The 19,217-nt window shown below is 39.2% G+C and overlaps 1 protein-coding gene across 1 annotated transcript in view; it reads left to right on the top strand.

Moving 5' to 3' along the window:
* Window positions 1-19,217, top strand: part of bor (ATPase family AAA domain containing bor) — a 140,877-nt gene that overhangs the window by 81,318 nt on the left and 40,342 nt on the right. Inside the window, exons 6-8 of the mRNA XM_067149928.2 lie at window positions 16,597-16,699; window positions 16,781-17,028; window positions 17,165-17,332. Of these exons, the coding sequence (XP_067006029.1) occupies window positions 16,597-16,699; window positions 16,781-17,028; window positions 17,165-17,332 (519 nt within the window). The remainder of the gene's footprint in view (window positions 1-16,596; window positions 16,700-16,780; window positions 17,029-17,164; window positions 17,333-19,217) is intronic.

Here is a 19,217-nt window from a genome sequence, read left to right as displayed (position 1 = left end):
ATTATATCACTAAGAAAATACGGATCACAATTGTGATCCGCGCGACCACTGACGTGACTTTTCTTCGCGCGACCATCGGAGTGTTAAGAATTTCAATTATATTTTGAAGAAAAAAGATGTTAAATATAAACAAAAAGGCTACATTTTAATTCATTAAACGGAAGGTTCAAAATTCATTACAGTGAAATATTTTGACACATTAAATAGGGAAAAGGGAAGGGGCCTAAAAATAATTTAGCTATTCTGAACATTTTGTTAAACTGGCGTTCGTTACAATGACATTTTACTGTGCATCTTTATGGCCCGTATAACAAATTCGGTTACTCAGTACTGTAGTTTCATCTTCCATTCGCAGAAGCCATTTAGATTAAACTCACAGTAATAATAATATTATTGGTTTTATGTCCCGCTAACTACTTTTACTGTTTTCGGAGACGCCGATGTGCCGGAATTTAGTCCCGCAGGAGTTCTTTTATGTGCCAGTAAATCTACAGACATGAGCCTGACGTATTTGAGCCCCTTCAGATACCAGCGGCCTGAGCCAAGATCGAACCTGCCAAGTTGGGGGCAGAAGGCCAGCGCCTCAACCGTCTGATCCACTCAGCCCGCTTATACTCACAGTTACAACACTAATCAAAACTACACTTCCTCGGATGGTGGCATGTCGCCTTAGTGTTGATAATATTCTGAGATTTTGTTTCCACTGAAAGCGATATTTGTATCTGTGGGCAAGTCGTGCTCATGTTTAACCATATTTGAGTAATGTGTGGGAAGATGACAGCTGACTAACATATGGTGCAAGCACCAATGAATTTCATTGGTTGCGACAAGCAAAGGGTTGTATGGATGATACTTCAATTTCCATTTTCAAGCCTATATTGAAACTTCAAACAATGTCTACCTAAACACTGGCTGGACATTGTTTATGCGAGGGACGATCCTGCTCAACTTAGACGTTCTTTAGGTAGATGTTGTCTAAGTCTTACAACTGGTCATTGTTTGTGCCATCGGTCGATGTCCTTTGCAGTGATAATGCTGGTAGGAGGGAAGTTGGTGGCACAGATGATGGTAATTCGATTGAAAGCAGAGATTAGGTTCACTGTGTGATATGCCTACTGTTCAACTGACAGAGACAAATAACTTGCATTTAAGGTTTTTTCATTCTTTTGCATTAATATTGCTTCATCATAATCATCATAGAACCCCTCCAGTGTGCTTGGTAGGGTGGTGTTGAACGCGTTTTCGCCATAGTTGTCTTTTCAGGAGTGCCTTCTCTCACCGCTGACGACCAGTTCCCTCCTCTTTTCTCCACATCCTCTCTCAGCTGGTGTAGCTCTCTCTTCCTAGGTCTTCCCACTGGCCTTCCTTCTTCAGCCTTTCTTTCTAGGCATACTTGTGGTGTTCTTGGGCCAGGCATTCACTTTACATGTCCATACCATGTTAGTCTCGAAGTTCTTAGATTCTTGTATCGAGTCCACTTCAAGTTCCATTCTGATGTCATCATTCCTTACATGATCCTTGCATGCTTTTTGTAGGCTAGTAGAAACAATATTTCACGATTGCAATACACTAACTTCTCTCGCTTTCATTGTACATGTTTCTAGACTGTATGTGAGAATGGGCACAAAGTATGACATTCAGAGTCATTTTGTTTCTCTGGGCACTTTGTTATCCCAAAGTAATGTTTCACGAGGTTGTAGAAGTTGGAATTGCTGGCCACTCTGTTTACTATTTCTTTATCTGCAGTACCCCTACTGGAAATCATACTCCCAAGGTATTGATGCAACTGTAATGGACTAGTATAACTAGGAAATAATTCTCTAAACCCATGGGTAAATAGAAATATCGAGCTCGATCAGTATTGTTATTATTATTATTGTTATTATTATTATTATTGTTATTGTTGTTGTTGTTGTTGTTATTATTATTATTATTATTATTATTATTATTATTATTATTATTATTATTATTATTATTATTATTAATTACTGTACAACATAAGCAATGTCATATCTGATGAAGAAAGGGCAGCCAGGTCAGCCAGAATGAAGAGGTTTTGGGAAAGGAAGAAGATGATGCAAGCTAAATCTTCAGTTAATTCTTTGTTAACGTAAATGTATTTGGGTTTGATTTAAGTGCTCCAATGTGGGTGTAAACTATGTAAGTAAATAAATAATAATTTACGTAGTTAACGTACGGTCTGTATTTGGTATAAATCGTGGTTGCATAATTTATTATTAGTATCTTGTGTAACAAAACATGTCGTACTTTTCTAGAAGCCTGGCCAGGCAATGTATATAAGGAGGCAGTCTTGGGAGTTAGGGTTGTTAGCAAGAGTTGCTAGTGAAAGTCGTGAACTCATGGTATGATTTTGTTGTGTTGGTAGTTGGTTGACGTGCTAATTTTGCAGTTATTTTTCTTCTGTTAGGAAGTATTTTGTTCAAAATGGTGGATTATTAATGGGTGTATATAATGTGTATATAATTCGTAAATAAAATAGTGTACACAGTTGACAGCATTACGTGTGTGCGTCTTTGTAGTTACAACAGTACTAATGTTGCATAATACGATAAATAAAACTACTGTGTGTGCTCACATATAACTCACCACCGCATATATCTCGCACCCAATTTTTAGTATTTGAAATTGCAGAGAAAAAATTCCCCACACACGACTCACTTTAATTTCTGATGTCATAAAGGCATACGGTACATACACGAAATAAAGTTTGGGTACACTTTGTACGTGCCTACATTAAATATCGGGACTACCAGTTGCTTTTACGGTGCTTTGTACTACCTGCAGAACAGTTGGGGCTAGCTGTGGTAACAAAACTACCTAACTCGCAAACCCCTGCCCCAAGGCCGCATTCCTAGCTAGTCAGTCTTTCTCAGCCATCCCTCTCGCTCTTCCGTCTTTGTCAAAGTGCTTATCGCTACCTGTCCGGCAGAGCTGATCACGTGAACTGGGAGAATTTCCCTGTCCAGGCAGATCAAGTGATCTGGGTATTAGGTATTGTCCATCTGTTGTGTTGTTGATAAACGTAACCTTAACAGGTATTTATTTGATCCTGTATTGACTTGTCTGAATCTGTTAAAGAAACTGTTTAAATTAGTTTATGTTGGGTCCACCATGTCAATGCACTTTTAATGATTATATATATTTTATCATACATGTTTAAGGAAAAATATCCTTTCCCTTCATCGGTAATGTCAACAAGTACCAGTATTATCTTCATGTTTCGTTATTGTTTCTCAGTTAAGTTTTCTTCGTAAATTACGGAAAAACGTGGAAGTTACATGGCTGTGTTTAAACTCAAAGTGATAAAATATGCTGAACATGGTAACAGAATTGGCGGTCGAGAATTCAGTGTGACTGAGTGAAATGTTCGCTACTGGCGTAAACAGAAAGCTCTGCTAAAAAGCACCAACCAAACACGTATGGAATTCAGAGGGCCGAAAACTCTCAAGTTTCCTGAGCTGGAAGACTAATTGCTTTATTTCGTTGCAGAGTTGCTAAATGATGGCTTTATTATCTCGTGCGAGTTTCTAACAAAGCGTTCAAACTAGCGACTAAAGGAGGAATCTGCTGTTCGGATATGAAAATGAGCCGGGGTTGGATCCGTAGATTCACAACACGAAAGGGTTTGTGTATGCGAAGGCGAACATCTCTCTGTCAGAGAATATGAAGCGATTTCAGTGACAGAATTATAGATTTTCATTGCCATGTGATAGCTATGCGGGAAAAAAACAATTAGCTCTTATCTCAAAATGTCAGTGCAGATCAAACCCTGATAAACTTCAACATGCTATGCAAGACCACCATCAACAAGAAGGGAGAATCTAGCATGCTTATACGTACAACTGGGTGTAACAAACTGCATTGCACTGTCATGCTAGCAATTACCGCAGATGGAAGAAAATTGCCACTGTGCATTTTCAAAAGAAAAAAACAGTGTCTAAAGGGAAGTTTCCCAAAGGCATTCATGTACGGGTTCAAGAGAAAGGACGGACGGACGGATCACTTGTCCAGGACTTGGTGCATATGATGTGGAGGACACAGCCAGGGGCACTGCTTTGACGCCCAGCAATGCTAGCATGGGACAGTTTCAGTGAACACTTGGTGGAAGACACGAAGAAACGTCTTCAGGAAATTAAAACTGACCTCGTAATTCCCGGTGGACTTGCACATTGTCTCCAGCCATTAGATGCTTCCATCAACATGCCCTTCGGGGACAACATAACGTAAATTGTACGCCGAATGGACGGCAGGAGGGAAGCACGAGCTGATGCCAGCAGGCATAATGTAGAGGCCATCTGTTGAACTAGTGTGCGATTGGGTTATGCGGTAATGGATTATGGTGTCAGCAGATGTTACTGTGAAGAGTTTCTTGAAGACAGGCATCACAAATGCGTTGGACGGAAGTCAGGATGATGCAGTGTGGGATGGTGACCAGAATCATACATGCGAGAATAACTCTGAGATTGAAGGCAGTGACAATGAATAGGGTGAGTATGCCAGTAGTCTTGTTTCAATAGCCGGGTGCTAATTTTACGTTTTTGAGAATACGATCTTTCGGACACAAATCCCTGGATATATCATGCACCGAAAATGTTCACACTTATTTTGTCAAAAAAGTGAGAAATACAGTATATATGCGAGCAAATACGGTATATGTCCATCACTTGTCCTGTTTCTCTATGGGGTTGGGTGAGAAGTGAGACGAATACCAGGCGAGTTGGCCATGCAGTAAGGGGCGCGCAGCTGTGGGCTTGCATCTGGGAGATGGTGGGTTCGAGCCCCACTGTCGACAGCCGTGAAGATGGTTTTCCGTGGTTTCCCATTTTCACACCAGGTAAATGCTGGGGCTGTACTACCTTAATTGGGCCATGGCTGATTCCTTCCCACTCCTAGGCCTTTTCTATCCCATCATTGTCATAAGACCTTTCTATGTCAGTGTGATGTAAAGCAAGTTAAAAACAATTGTGACGAATATTCGTAGTGAGTTTCTACAACTGATGTCCTTCCTGACATCAACCTCATCAGAGGAGTTAATGAAATGAAGTTAATGACATGATATGAAAGAAAAAATTCAGATTATTATAGTATATGTAGGTCAAAGTCATGTTTTCACAGTTTATTGTTCTTCGTTTAAAATTTTGGAGAATACACAGATATACAATTTATAGTTCATTACAGCCAGAAATTATGTGTTCACTGCACGAAATGGGAGGCTATTATATATTGAACCCCTCCCCCCCCCCCCCCTACTTTTTTTTGCAGATATACAAATGAAAGAAAATAATGTTCTAATATGTGAGGAAATACAGTATATAACATGTTTAATTAATATGGAAGCAAAATATTATACGTGACATTTGTTTTGGAATTCACTTAGAAGCCACGCAAAAATGGTTTGAGGCAATATCTAGTAATAATTATCTGCTCGTTATACACTAGAATATGACGAGAAAATCCTTTATTGTGATAAAATGTCCTTGCAGAAAATCCTCTCACTATCAACATTTGAAACTGAAAACCATAGAAGTCAGAGGGACTTGGAAGAAAAACTGTTGTGATCTTCAAGCAAGCCTGTCAGAACACTGTTAAGTCACATTCACTTTTCCTCTTGCAATGTTCTGAAGAACTTGATAACCTCTTAAAAAGTGTATTTCTGAAACACCATCTAGCACAGGGATGTCTAACTTTATCTAGCAGGCTTTTGTCAGCAATGCTACTGAGAAGGGATGCAAGGTAGAAGAGTTCTGTAGTGGCTCTAAACAATTTAACTGCAAGGTTGTTATAAAATATGTCAGCTTTGCAACACGTTTTTCTGCCACTTGCTTGATTTTACTTCTGCCTGTCATCATTTAGAGTGGTAAAGGTATCTATAACTTCATCACTTAAAACAAACTTTTCTACAAGTTGCCACTCAGAAGTCCATCAATATTAAGGTACAGTTCGTGAGCTGACAGATAGGATATTCCTTTTGATGTGGGGATGAGATCGACAACACAAGCAGCGTGTTCTTTGGCAAATGTAGCTTCACATTGTATAGACTTCTCGTTTCCACCACGAAAATGTGAAACTGCTTGTGTATCAGAATTACACTACAACTCTTCAAAACAACAAACAAAACTCTGCAAGTATTCTTCCATATAGATAACTAACACCATCTGGAATCCCAGCATGTTACTACTGGTGAGGGAAACAATTTCACTGATTTTTCACTATTTTTGTAATATTTTCTTTATGCTTACGTTTTTGTATGTTCGCAAAAGCATTTGTTGTTTGAAGAACATACTCATCACGACTAGTAAATTCATTGGCATGTATTTTAGCAAGTCTATCTAATTTATGAGCCCAGCACTGAAGATGGGTAAGATTTTTTAAAATGCAAGACCTTTAAACCTAGACACAACTCCTCATATATCTAGTGCCATCTGTAACTACAAAGGGCACTAGGAACGTTTTACAATGTGAGTGAATGCTTTAGTCTTTTTCAAAATAATTTCCACCACACTCAGTACACTTTTCCATACGTCGAAACCAACTCTGCCACTTTTCTTCAGTTACATTTTCACACTCTTGATCCCATGCTGCCAGAAGCTCCTTGTTGGATGCAAAACGCCGCCCTTTCAGCTTCATCTTCACTTCTGGGAAGAGTGCGAAGTCACATGGGGCAAGATCAGGACTATTTATTTACTCGAGTCAGAAGCATACAATAGAACTTTTTTGATTTGGTTTTACATTACAATTTAGTAAACAATATAACAGAAGGAATTTTACACATATATGCCAAAATGGTATTAAATAGTTTTTGCCCAGAAGCGAGTAACTGCGACTGCATTTCCTTGTGTCTTGAGCAAATCCTCCTCTCTGTAAGAATCAGGGCAACACGAGCACTGACACAGATGCTTGGTAGTCTGCAACTCTCCGCATTCACATAGTGGTGACACATCCAGATATCCCCATTTCACTAAGTTGTCCTTAGACTTTCCAACACCTGTTCTTAACCTGTTCAGTGATCTCCATGTGATCCAGTCCAAGTTGTGTCCGGATGGTAAGCATTCAGCTGGTTTTGTCCATGTTTGAAGATGACTTGTTCTGGCTGCCCACAATTTTTCTCTGGCTTCCTTCGGAGATGTATTTAGTGGAGATGTTGACTGTAGGAAGCTCCTCCTAGATTTCAATCTAGGCTTTGGTGGAGTATGTCTGTGTAGTGTAGTGGATGTAGCTCATTTTCTTCAACTTTTTTCTTTCGGCATTTGCGGCAACTTCCCGGTGTATATCAGGAGAAATTCCTGCCATACAATACAGTTTGTCAACTGAAGTTGGCTTCAAACATCCAGTAATTAGTCTCGCAGTTTCATTAAGTGTCACATCTACTTGCTTTGCATGGACGAATTTATACCACACTGGGCAGGCATATTCACCGGCAGAGAAGCAAAGTGCCATGGCAGAAGGACGGACCACCAGAGGTTCAGCACCCCAATTACTACCAACAAGTTTCCAAATGATGTTGTTACGGGCTGACACCTTGTGTTTGATGTTTAGGCAATGCCGTCGGTAGGTGAGGGACCTGTCTAAGTTAATTCCAAGATATTTGGGTGTAAAACAGTGCTCCAATTCGGTGCCTTCCCAAGTCACTTTCAGTTTTCTTCCTGCCTGTCTGTTTCGAAGATGAAAAGCACTGACCTGAGTTTTTTGTGGGTTTGGCTTTAGGTGGTTCTTGTTGTAGTAGTCAGAAAAGGTTTCTAGAGCTCCTGTAAGCATCTGTTCTGCTTCTTCAAAATCACTTGTCGGTACTGTTAAGGCGAGGTCGTCGGCATATATGAAACTTTTGGTTGCATGAGGTCTTGGCTGATCATTTGTATAAATGTTGAAGAGTATTGGTGACAGTACACTCCCTTGGGGTAAACCATTTCTTTGGATCCTCCAACGGCTCTGACTTCCTTGGAATTCAACGTAGAATCTTCGTTTATGCAATAAGGTGGCAATTATTCTCGTGGAACCGAAGTCCACGGTCAAGCTGTAGATCTTGTGAAGCATTATGCGGTGTTGGACTGTATCATAAGCTGATGAGAGATCAATAAATGCCACTCCAGTGATCTGGCCCTTCTCAAACTCATAAGATCAGGACTGTATGGAGGGTGATCTAGCAAGAAAATCCTTTGTTACATTAGCACGATGTGCTGGAGCATTAATACCAATATAAATGGTCTGTTATTGGACATTATAAATTTTCCAGCTAACTCATTACTGGTTGCCAGCGTTTCTCCCCCATGTGCTAGGCTGGGCTCATCGGTTGTTACCTAGCACACCTACCAAGACGCATGGCTAGTGCATACTGCGGAGGCCACTGCATAGGCTAATTGTAGCCACCGGCAGTGCCAATGCACTAACACAACACGAGTCAGGATGCCCCGTTTAGTGAAGAATACTGCAATCATCCTTTTCTTCACTGACCTTGACTTTCACACAGTCACAGGAGTACTCTCATCTTCAAACAGCCACACCTTGTTCTGGGATTTTGTTGGGACATCGTAATAATAAAGCCAAGTTTCATCACCTGTAACGATGCTATTGACGTTACGCGAAGTCCCATTTTCAAACTGTTTCAGCATTTTTCGGCAACATTTCACTCGATGTGCCCTTTGTTCCTCTGAAAGTGAATGGGGTACCCAAAGGGAACAAACCTAACACGGAGATGGTCGTGTAGAATTGAATGAATAGCTGGTGCAGGGATGTGGAGGGTCTCTTCTACCTGCCGATTTGTCAACTGCCTCTCTTGCTGCAACATTTTCCTCACAGCTTCAATGTTTTCCTCAGTCACTGATTCAGACAGTCGCCCAGAACAAGGATTGTCTTTAACCCCAAAATTTCTCCTCTGGAACTCTTTCTACCAGCGGAAAATTGTTGTCCGATGTGGAAAGTCTTTCCCCAGCACAGGGGTCATTTCCTCCAGGCACTGGTCAACAGTTAATCCACGAGCAAAATTGTAGCGGGTAATTGCGCGATATTCACCTTTATAATACCAATATTAATGGTCCGTTATTGCACATTATAAATTTTTCAGCTAACTCATTCCTGGTTGCCAGCGTTTCGCCCCCATGTGCTAGGCTGGGCTCAGCCAATGCACTATGAGAGTCCAATAACGGACCATTTATATTGATTTTATAAATTCACTCATTCAGAACAAATATTTCAGATTCCCTATGGGAATCAACATCTATATCATATTCACCTTTAGACCACCCTGACATCATAACTTGCTTTCAGTCCCACTGCTTGGTAACAACTGGTGTGAAGTTCGTGCCTTGCTGTCTTCTAGACAGGTTTTCGCCCCTCTTTTCATCCCTCACCATAACAGGGGTGTCCAGCCTGCGAATTGCAAAACTTTCCTAGTGCCATTTGTATGGCCGTAATGTTCTTATAGTCCACTGAGAAATGCACCTAAACTTCTACCAGTGCCTGGGAACAGTCAACTGCAGTTGTGTTTTAAAGTATTTTCATTCTTGCCACGAGTAGTTTCAAAGACATGGGAAATTCTCTGCCTCAACATTCATATTTGTTGTTGTCTCATCACAATGTATACCATATTTACTCGCGTAATTTTTTCACTCGCGTAATTTTCCCTCTCTGATTTTTAGAACGAAAATTTGGAAAAAACATAATAGCATATTTCTCCCATCCCCTCTTTTTATCCACGGTTTCCACTAGTTGCAAACCACGGGCTCATCTCATCTTCGTGATTCATGCTGATGTATGGAAATCGGGAACTAGTTTGAAAATTCCAGTTTGTTTCCCATGATAGGAGAGGAGGAAGTGAATGATTGCTCAACATTCCAGCACCCGGTGCCAGAACACCTCTGCGACTGCTAGCCATAACTCGCCCTTGTTATCAACTGTGACTCGCACGCGTGCAGTAATCACTTTCAACATTGTTGTTACACGTGAATTGTTGTGTGAAGTGTTAGTGACGTGATAGGGAAGTAAAACAATAGTTACAATGCACAATTTAAATTGTCTGTAATAGAATTAACCACAAATAACAGCAATCGTGCTGCATCTCGTGAATTTTCCTTTGCACCATCACACTGGCGTTACTGGCGGAAGCGGGAGAAGAATAACTAGAATTACCAACAAAACAACTTTATCATTTCAGGGACCAAAAGCTGCGAAGCATCCAGAAATTGAAAAGGAGGTTGTTTCTTACGTAAATCAATTGAGAAATGATGGCTTTTCAGTTCCCCACAAAATGCTCTAGTTGAAGGCTGTAGAAGCAGCAAAAATGTAGAAAATTACAAATTTTAAAGCAAGCAGAGGGTGGCTTTTTGTTTCATGAAAAGGAACAATCTTTCTTTTCAAAGAAGGGCATCTCTATGCCAGCGACTTCCAAAGGACGGCAGTGAAAGTATCGTGCAGTTTCATAGATTTGTAATTAGGAAGTGGCACGAGTACAATTATCTATCGCAAATTGGAAATGCAGATCAAACTCAGATTTTCTTTTATATGCCGAGAAACACTACAATTACCGAAAAGGGAGTCCAGCGTAGTCATAAGGACTACTGGGGCAGAGAAGCTTTGCTACACAGTTATGCTGGCTGTTACTGTGGACAAGCGAAAACTTCCTCTCTATGTAATTTTCAGGCAAAAAACAATTCCTAAAGGGAAATTTCCTTCCGGTGTGCACATTTGTGTCCAGGAGAAAAAATGGATTGTGGCAGATCTCGTGCAGGATTGGTTTTGTGTTATGTGGGGAAGACGGCTTGGCCATCTCTTAAGCCACATGTCTCTCCTAGCTTTGGACAGTTTCCGTGGCCTTGTTGTTGATGATGTTCGCCAAGAAATGGTCATCTTGAAGACTGATGCTGCAATAATTCCTGGTGGTTTGATGTCGGCCTTGCAGCCTCTTGATGTAAGGGTCGACAAGCCATTTAAAGAGAATGTGCGGCGGTTATATTCTGAATGGACGTTGGTACTCTGACGCCTACTGGGAAGATCAAGAGGTCTTCACTAGAATTAATATGCGAGTGTACTGTTCATGCATGGGGACTGATTTCACAAGACATTATTGTGAAAAGTTACAAGAAATCTGGCATTTTCAACAAACTAGATAGAACTGAAAATGACTGCATCTGGAGGATGGAAGAGAATGAGAGCGATTCATCACAGATGACATCGGAAGAAAGCAACGATGAATGACACGGTAAGTAATTCTTTGAAGTGAAGTACATATTAGCGTAGGCAGTTTTACAGATTTTACCCTAATACAGCATTCTAATTTATTTCAGGTATCTGGCTCCTATCTTCAGCGAATTCTCATGTGACATTAACCCGTAGAGAGCCAGACAACGATATATCGTTGTTTTGTATATGCGCGTAAAGTGTCAACCACGATATATTGTTGTTTGGATAGCACACAATTCTGTTCGAGTTAGTACAACTTGGGCCGTCAGATTGCAACGTCTTATGTGTCGAGTCCATAGAGAATAGGCATTAGATTTTACCTACACCGCTAGATAGTGCGTACACTTATTAGTTGTTATGCATTGAATTTCCATTTTAAATTTAGATTTGCATAATTTTCCCTTCCTGCTTTTGAGGTTGAAAAAAGTAAAAAAAAAAAAAAAAAAAGAAGGGGAGAAAATGACATGTGTAAATATGGTATTTAATTCCTTAACATCATTCTCATATTCTTCTCTTGCTTTAGGAACATAATTCTTGGGAAGAGAGTTTGCATCCTGAAGATCTCCAATGCCTAGAATAAAGGAAAATAGAATGGTAATAAATTTCATAAACACAAGTAATGCTATCTCATAGTGACAATCAGGTGCAAATCTCACTAAATGAAAGTTCCCTTACCTTCATTGTATTTGCTCGTCCAAGCTCGAAAATTAGGGTGATCAAGCTTGTGGAGTGGAATGTTTACTCCCAGGAAAACTGACGCCGTTCTTGTTGTTAATTCTTCCTTTCCAGTTTTAACACATGTAGCATTATCGAAGCAGTCTCCAATTGAAAGTTACTGTTCTTTTTTGTTTCCTGGATTTCTTTATTTTTGTTGTGCACGTTGATGTTACGATATTTGTCACACGAATCTTTTCTTTGCCATGTAACTCCCATATTACAGACTTTGCAAATCATCACTTTGTGCTTTGCATCGAAAACATAAAGCTTTTTTTTTGTGCATATTCTAAAGCACAATAATATTCAATAACCGTGGATATTGAAATAGCGACTTTGAGCACCATTGTTGTCAAGAGTGTTCCATTCTACTTCGATTGTGAGGTGCTATTGAGGAGAAAAAGAAAAAAAAAAGAAACCTGACTAACATATTTACTCTGACAGCAGCCTGGTTGTGCTGCTCTCTGGTTGTCGGTTCTGAAACTTACATTTCCCTTGTTGGCAATTGGAACACGTTGCTAATGTTGAGAGTCAGATAGTAGCATTCGTGTAATTTTTTAATGAGTAGGCTTATAATATTTATAATCGATTTTAAAGAAAGCTTTATTTTTTGCTTAAATTCAGAGCTAAATATATATATTCTTGAAAATTTCATGATTGTGTGATGATTTAGTGGAATTGATAAATTTTGCAATGATTTGGAGATACATTCTGTATAATTTTGTGATTATTTTATGGGGTTCATATTTTGAAAGTATAATTCAAATTTAAACACACATTACGCATGATGTCCGTTGAGAAACAAGCAGTGATGGTCCCTTTTTATGTTACATGCTGTGAAAATAATACGAAGGTGGGTCGAAAACAAACGGGAATTTGAATGTATTGCTACAGTTAGTAATAATTCTGAGGTGGGGCTTTGCCAGGATGGTGGTGGGAATGTCTGGAGAATGAGTTTGCACACACGAACGACCGTGGAGCTGGGTTGCTTCAGTACGCTGTGAGCGAACAAGAGGTGCACACGTCTGCTGCGTAGCGCATTATTATCAAATTTCTCCCAGAAGAGGGCACCAAACCTTCCGAAGTTTTGAGACTGCTCCACGCACAATTTGGGGAAGAAACGCTTTCCCAGGCTTGAGTGTCTGGGTGGGCTAAGAAATTTGTGGCAGGAAGAGAAGCTGTGGAAAATGAACCTCATGAAAGGAGACCATGGACAAGCATCGCTGCAGACAACATTGTTGCCATTCGTGACTTATTGGTGAAGATCGACGAATACAAATTTTACAAATTGTTTTAGCAGTAGGAATAAGTTACCAGAGTGTTACACTATCATCAAAGATGAGCTTGATTTCAGAAAATTATCTGCCAGACAGGTTCCTCGTCTTCTCAACCAGGAACAAAAACTTTCATGCCAGGAAGTTTGTCAGAGACTCCTGCGTCGCTACAAGGAGGAAGGAGAGGATTTCTTGTGTCGTATTGTGGCTTGTGATGAAACTCGGCTGCGTCATTACACCCCAGAGTCAAAGCAAGCAGGCATGGAGTGGCGGCGAAGACACAAAGCATGTCTGGTCAAGGCCAAAACATGCCCATCTGCTGGAAAGGAGCTTGCAAATGTTTTCTAGGACTCTGCAGGCGTTGCGCTAGTGGATTTTCTTCAGCAGCCTATTAGTCGCCTTTTGGATGAAGTAAAAGCTGCGTATTGCAACAAGCGATGCCGGCAACTGATCCAAACCATCATTCTTTTCCACGACAATGCAAGGCCGCATACTGCCGCTTTAACGCAGGAAAAACTGGAGGAAATTCACTGGACGCCTCTGGAACACCCTCCGTGCAGTCCAGATTTATCGCCCTGCAAGTATAATTTGTTTGGACCACTCGAACAATACCTAGGAGGTCAGCGTTTCCGATGATGCAAGTGTAGAAGAATTTGTGCGCTACTGGCTCTCCGCACGTCCCTCTTCTATCAGGACGGCGTCAAGGATTTTCCAGTCCTATGAAGAAAATGTGTATCGAAGGCAGGACATTATGTAGAATAGTGATCTCTATATGTGTAATTTTTTTTTTTTTTTTTTTTTTTTGCAATGAATTTTTTAAAAATCCTGTTTATATTTGATCCTCCCTACTGGGCGAGTTGGCTGTGCGGTTAGGGCCACGCAGCTGTGATCTTGCATCCAGGATATAGTGGTTTCGAGCCCGACTGTTGGCAGCCATGAAGACTTTGTCTGTGGTTTCTCATTTTTATGCCAGGCAAGTGCTTGTGATGTACATTTAAGGCCACAGCTGCTTCCTTCCCACTCCTAGGCCTTTCCTCTCCCATCTTCACCATAAGACCTATCTGTGTCAGTGTGACGTAAAGCAAATTGTGAAAGTAATAAAACAGGAGGCTGATGGATTATTGCTATTACAGATGTTACAGCTTTAGGTTGATACGAGATTAAAGAGATATATGGATTTGGCAGGTTTCAGAATGGGAACTATAATGGCTTTCTTCCATTCATCAGGGAGACTTTCTTTGGAGTTAGCAAGTTTGCTGTAGATAAGTATGAGAATTCTTAGTGCTCTATGTCCAAGATGGTGTAGAGAATATGTTGCCCTGTCCAGGTTGTTTCTTCTCTTTGTTGCACGGGATTACTACTTTCAGTTTTTCCTCTGAGAAGCTCTTAAAAAAGATGTCCTAACCTCTTCTTTAAAAATATTTATCATGTTAGATATGATGCACTATGCACTGTTGTGTAATACTCTTTCTGGCTCTTTCCTAGAGATCAGTTTAAAAAGAAGAACAAACTGTGCTAAACTTACAAGTATAAATAAATATTAGGCCTGCAGCAGAATCTTTCATGTACGGCTGCTGATCATCATTGTACCTAGACAAACCGCTGTGTGATAATATTTCAGCTTAGAACTCCGATCAGAGAGGTTGTCATCTAAGGTTCAGTACTGCATGAATAGAGGCACCTGTTTTTTTGCAAGCTGCATAATTGCAAAATTTTACAAATTAGGTTCAGAACATGAATCTATTTACCTTCAAGCAAAGTTTCAAAATAATTGACAAAACTAAATGGGATCACTCTTTCTTCCAAGAAGCATAATGAAAGGTGATTTAGAAAATGAAGTCTAATCTAAATCAAATTCCCATCTTATGATAACTTTCAACATCAGCATATCTTCAACCATACACAGTGTTTAGGGTTCTACAGTCGTTGTAGTTCATGTAGAACAGGTGAAGGTATTGATGTGTTCGCCATTCTTCTTTCCCCAAAATCAGAATATGGGCAATTCGTGGAAGGTGCAGTGGATGGCCTTATGGATCACAGTCAGTAATGTTGATAGTGAGAGGTCATTTTCAACATATTGTAATATGTCTGACAAGAGAACAGCTCTGATTTCCAGTAATTTGGAACTCTAATTTGGAACTCATGGTATGAGTGCCTTTTTCAGATTGACGTGTAAATTATGTACATAGGCTAGGCAGGATAATTTTTTCCCTAACATCCATGCTTTGATAAATGTAGCATGCATTTTCAGCAGAATCATAACTTTCATGTTTATTGTATATATGGTAAAATGAAATGTTTTACTGCAGATATGCTAACAAATACCTTTTGTTTTAGCATTTATTGCTAAAATATGGAAATAAAATTAACAAAATTATTGACAAAATAAAGTAAAAATAGCAAAAAATATGCCAAAATAACTTTTTTTAAATAAGTTAGGAAAACTTTTCACCAAAAAACAGGTGCTTGTATGCATGACCTATATCAACGAATTTTCATTCTAAGTGTTACACATGCTGCAGATCAGTATTTCTCCCATCAACATTGTCACATAAATAACGGTATTTCGATGCGCAATGACGATATCTTCTGTATTGTATCTGCTGTTAATAAGTTTTTTGTTGCACATGAACACATTGAGCAAGATATTGATATATGTAAGATATGAAACTTACCCAAACAACTTGAGTATAAATTATAAAATATTTTGTGTCAGTATCTTGTCATCGTACCTAAGGTAATGTTTATTGTTGTTCATGAGGTTGGAAAGGGAAGTAGATACAACACATGCTGGCTAGCTGAAGATATTTTAATACCACTTTATAGTGTTGTAGCTTTCTGTATTGTGGCATGGTTTTCACTACAAATAATTCCACTGTTTCAGTAATATTCTGTAATCAGTTCATACCCTTCTACAGTAAATTATTTAAATGAGAATTTCCTGTTAGTCAATTTATACATTATTGGTCAGGCACAATTGTGTACTAATTACCGATATTTACTTCAATTTTCAGTGTGTGGAATTTTAATGTATTTGTAAATATTACTGCAATGTACAAAATAGTTCTTTCCAATTCCAAATGGGCTACAAGCAACTAAAAAATCATGTTGCCTGGCGAAACTTCTTCAGCAGAAAATAACAAATTTAGTGTTGTAAAAGTTTTAGAATTGGAACGGATACAAATAAATGAACTTTCAAATTTGCTACACTTCCTGCATTTACCAGTTTTTAGTACAAACTTGATATAATAATTTAATTCTAAGGAAGACAGCAACACTGTATTGGAGTTATAAACAGGAAGGCTTTTTGGCGAGTTTAGAGTGAGTTAGCAATAACGTTACAGGAGTGTATTGTAATTAAATTTGGAATTGCATAAGAGTGGCTGTCTGCAATTAGTGTCTCATGTTGTTGCAGAGATGTAGCCATTGCTACCAAGAACACTAAGCGAAATAAGGGTATGTACCGCAACATCCTGATGCATGGACCTCCAGGTACTGGCAAGACTATGTTTGCTAAGGTAAGTCTCCTTTGCATCTATTGTTTTATAATTGATGTTTAAGATATTGTTGTATGCTGAATATTATTTTTGTTCATGCAGAAACTAGCAATGCACTCAGGTATGGACTATGCTATCATGACTGGTGGTGATGTAGCCCCTATGGGACGTGAAGGTGTCACAGCAATCCACAAAGTATTTGACTGGGCAGGTACATCAAAAAATGGTTTACTGCTTTTTGTGGATGAAGCAGATGCTTTTTTACGGAAACGCAGTTCAGAAACTATCAGTGAGGATCTCCGGGCAGCTCTGAATGCGTTCCTGTACCGAACTGGTGAACAGTCTAACAAGTAGGTTAGATATCTTTTTCCTGTTGAGAAAAGCTTTTTTTTTTCTTTTTTTTTCTGGAGAATAATGTGGAAAAATCTCAATTTCAGGTATGAATTTTTATGTTGAGATAATTATTTGGAAGTGATTTTTTTGCAGATTCATGTTAGTTCTGGCATCCAACACACCTGAACAGTTTGACTGGGCAGTTAATGATCGTCTGGATGAAATGGTCCAGTTCTCACTTCCAGGACTAGAAGAAAGAGAAAGATTGGTGCGACTGTACTTCGACCAGTTTGTTCTTCAGCCAGCTCTTGAAGGGAACAGGTAAGATAACATTGTTCAAGTTATAGTATTTTTACATGTATGTTGTAAACTCACAAATAATTTGTTTGGTTTATTAACATATTCCAGTCTGGATTTTTAAATCTGTACCAGTCACTTTGGTCTGGTTGTTTTTGTTGAGGTTTTTCAAGCATTTTTTCCCCCTCTCCAATCATTACAGTTATTTGAGAGCTTGTTGCATTGGGTTGACTTTCTACGTTACCGAGCTCGATAGCTGCAGTCGCTTAAGTGCGGCCAGTATCCAGTATTCGGGAGATAGTAGGTTCGAATCCCACTGTCGGCAGCCCTGAAAATGGTTTTCCGTGGTTTCCCATTTTCACACCAGGCAAATGCTGGGGCTGTACCTTAATTAAGGCCACGGCTGCTTCCTTCCCACTCCTAGCCCTTTCCTGTCCCATCATCGCCATAAGACCTATCTGTCGGTGCGACGTAAAGCAACTACAAAAAAAACCTTTTCTACGTTGATTTGGTATATAAAATTTCAAACACTGCTTCCACGGTTTTTTTCCTGTTGTAAAATAGACATGTTTACATTGAAACAGAAAAGACAACTGATGGCAGTTAAACATATTTTTTATTGAAAAAACAAAACAATTTGCAGGTTAAGTGGGGCAGAACATATTGTTTTTAATGACAAATGCTGTGAATAAACAATACAAGTATTTTCTAGGTTGTAAGGAGTAGAGTTGTGTAGAGAGCAATGCCAGAGATTCAGTTTAAGATTGAAACATTTAGGAAATATCTTGCGTCATTGACTTGGGCATTAATACTGCCATCTGGTGACATACAGCCCTAACTAAACACAGTAAAGGTGTGCGTAGTTCATTTTCATTTTTAATGTCGTGTCAGAACCTTCTTCGTGCTATGCTCGCTGTGCAACCAAAACGTTAAAAATTAAATAATTGAAAAAGAGGTTCAAGCTATTCAATACATAAAAGAAAGGAATGTAGTGATTACATTCTTATTTAATAGTGATTAGAAATGGGACCGGTTTCGAACCTAGTCCAGGTCATCGTTAGCCGTTCAAAACATAAAAAACAAGAAAAACAATGCATATGAAAAAGAATAAGTGAACTCTGGATCGGTATAAGATGAAATATAAATTGATGATGGGGGTAGAAATTGTGAGTCACTTGAAATAAAACAGTACGTAATATTATGAAAGGTAGTACAGCACACGCAATGATAAGTAAAGTCTCTCAATGTTTATAAATAGTGGAGAACGGTCAAATGGGTCAGTTTTTACACCCTGTCTGGTATAAAGTCACAACACTATCGAACAACATATGAAGATCCATAAATATTTTGAAGTCGCAGACGAATAGATTTATAGAAGCAAACTGCCAGCTCTCGGTGATCAGCGCGGCACATCCAAGGTCATGCGCTGTGGTCTCGAACGCCAAAGTAGAATGGAAATATCCTGAAGGTCCAGTATTTGCCTCGGTTGCGGGAAGTTAAGTGCGTATATATAGAAATATACAACGCAATTCAGTATAATTGAATGAGTAATTGTGCTCCTGCTGAGTTCTTGGAAAACAGTTGACTTGAAAAAACAATTGTAAAGAGAGAAAAATGTAGCAAAAAGCGCAATATCGGAAAACGAATGAAAACATATATGCACAGTGCGCTATTTTTTAAATTGAAAAAATTTAGGTCATGATTGAAGTAGTCGAAGTTGGTGCAAGACAAGAGTTAAAATTTGAATGAGGAGAACCAAAATGAAGGTAGTGGTTTTTTTTTTTTTTAATAGAAAAGGTAGAATAAATTAATACCGGTAGAGGAAGAGTGATAGTGAAATAAGAGAAGAATAAAGGAAATTGAAGATAAATGGTGTTGAAGAAGGATAAGATAGGGAAATGAAAGAGGG

This window comes from Anabrus simplex, chromosome 6 (assembly GCF_040414725.1).
Source record: "Anabrus simplex isolate iqAnaSimp1 chromosome 6, ASM4041472v1, whole genome shotgun sequence".
Lineage (NCBI taxonomy): Eukaryota > Metazoa > Arthropoda > Insecta > Orthoptera > Tettigoniidae > Anabrus > Anabrus simplex.
Note: the sequence above shows the minus strand (reverse complement) of the source record. Positions and strands in the feature narration are given on the sequence as shown.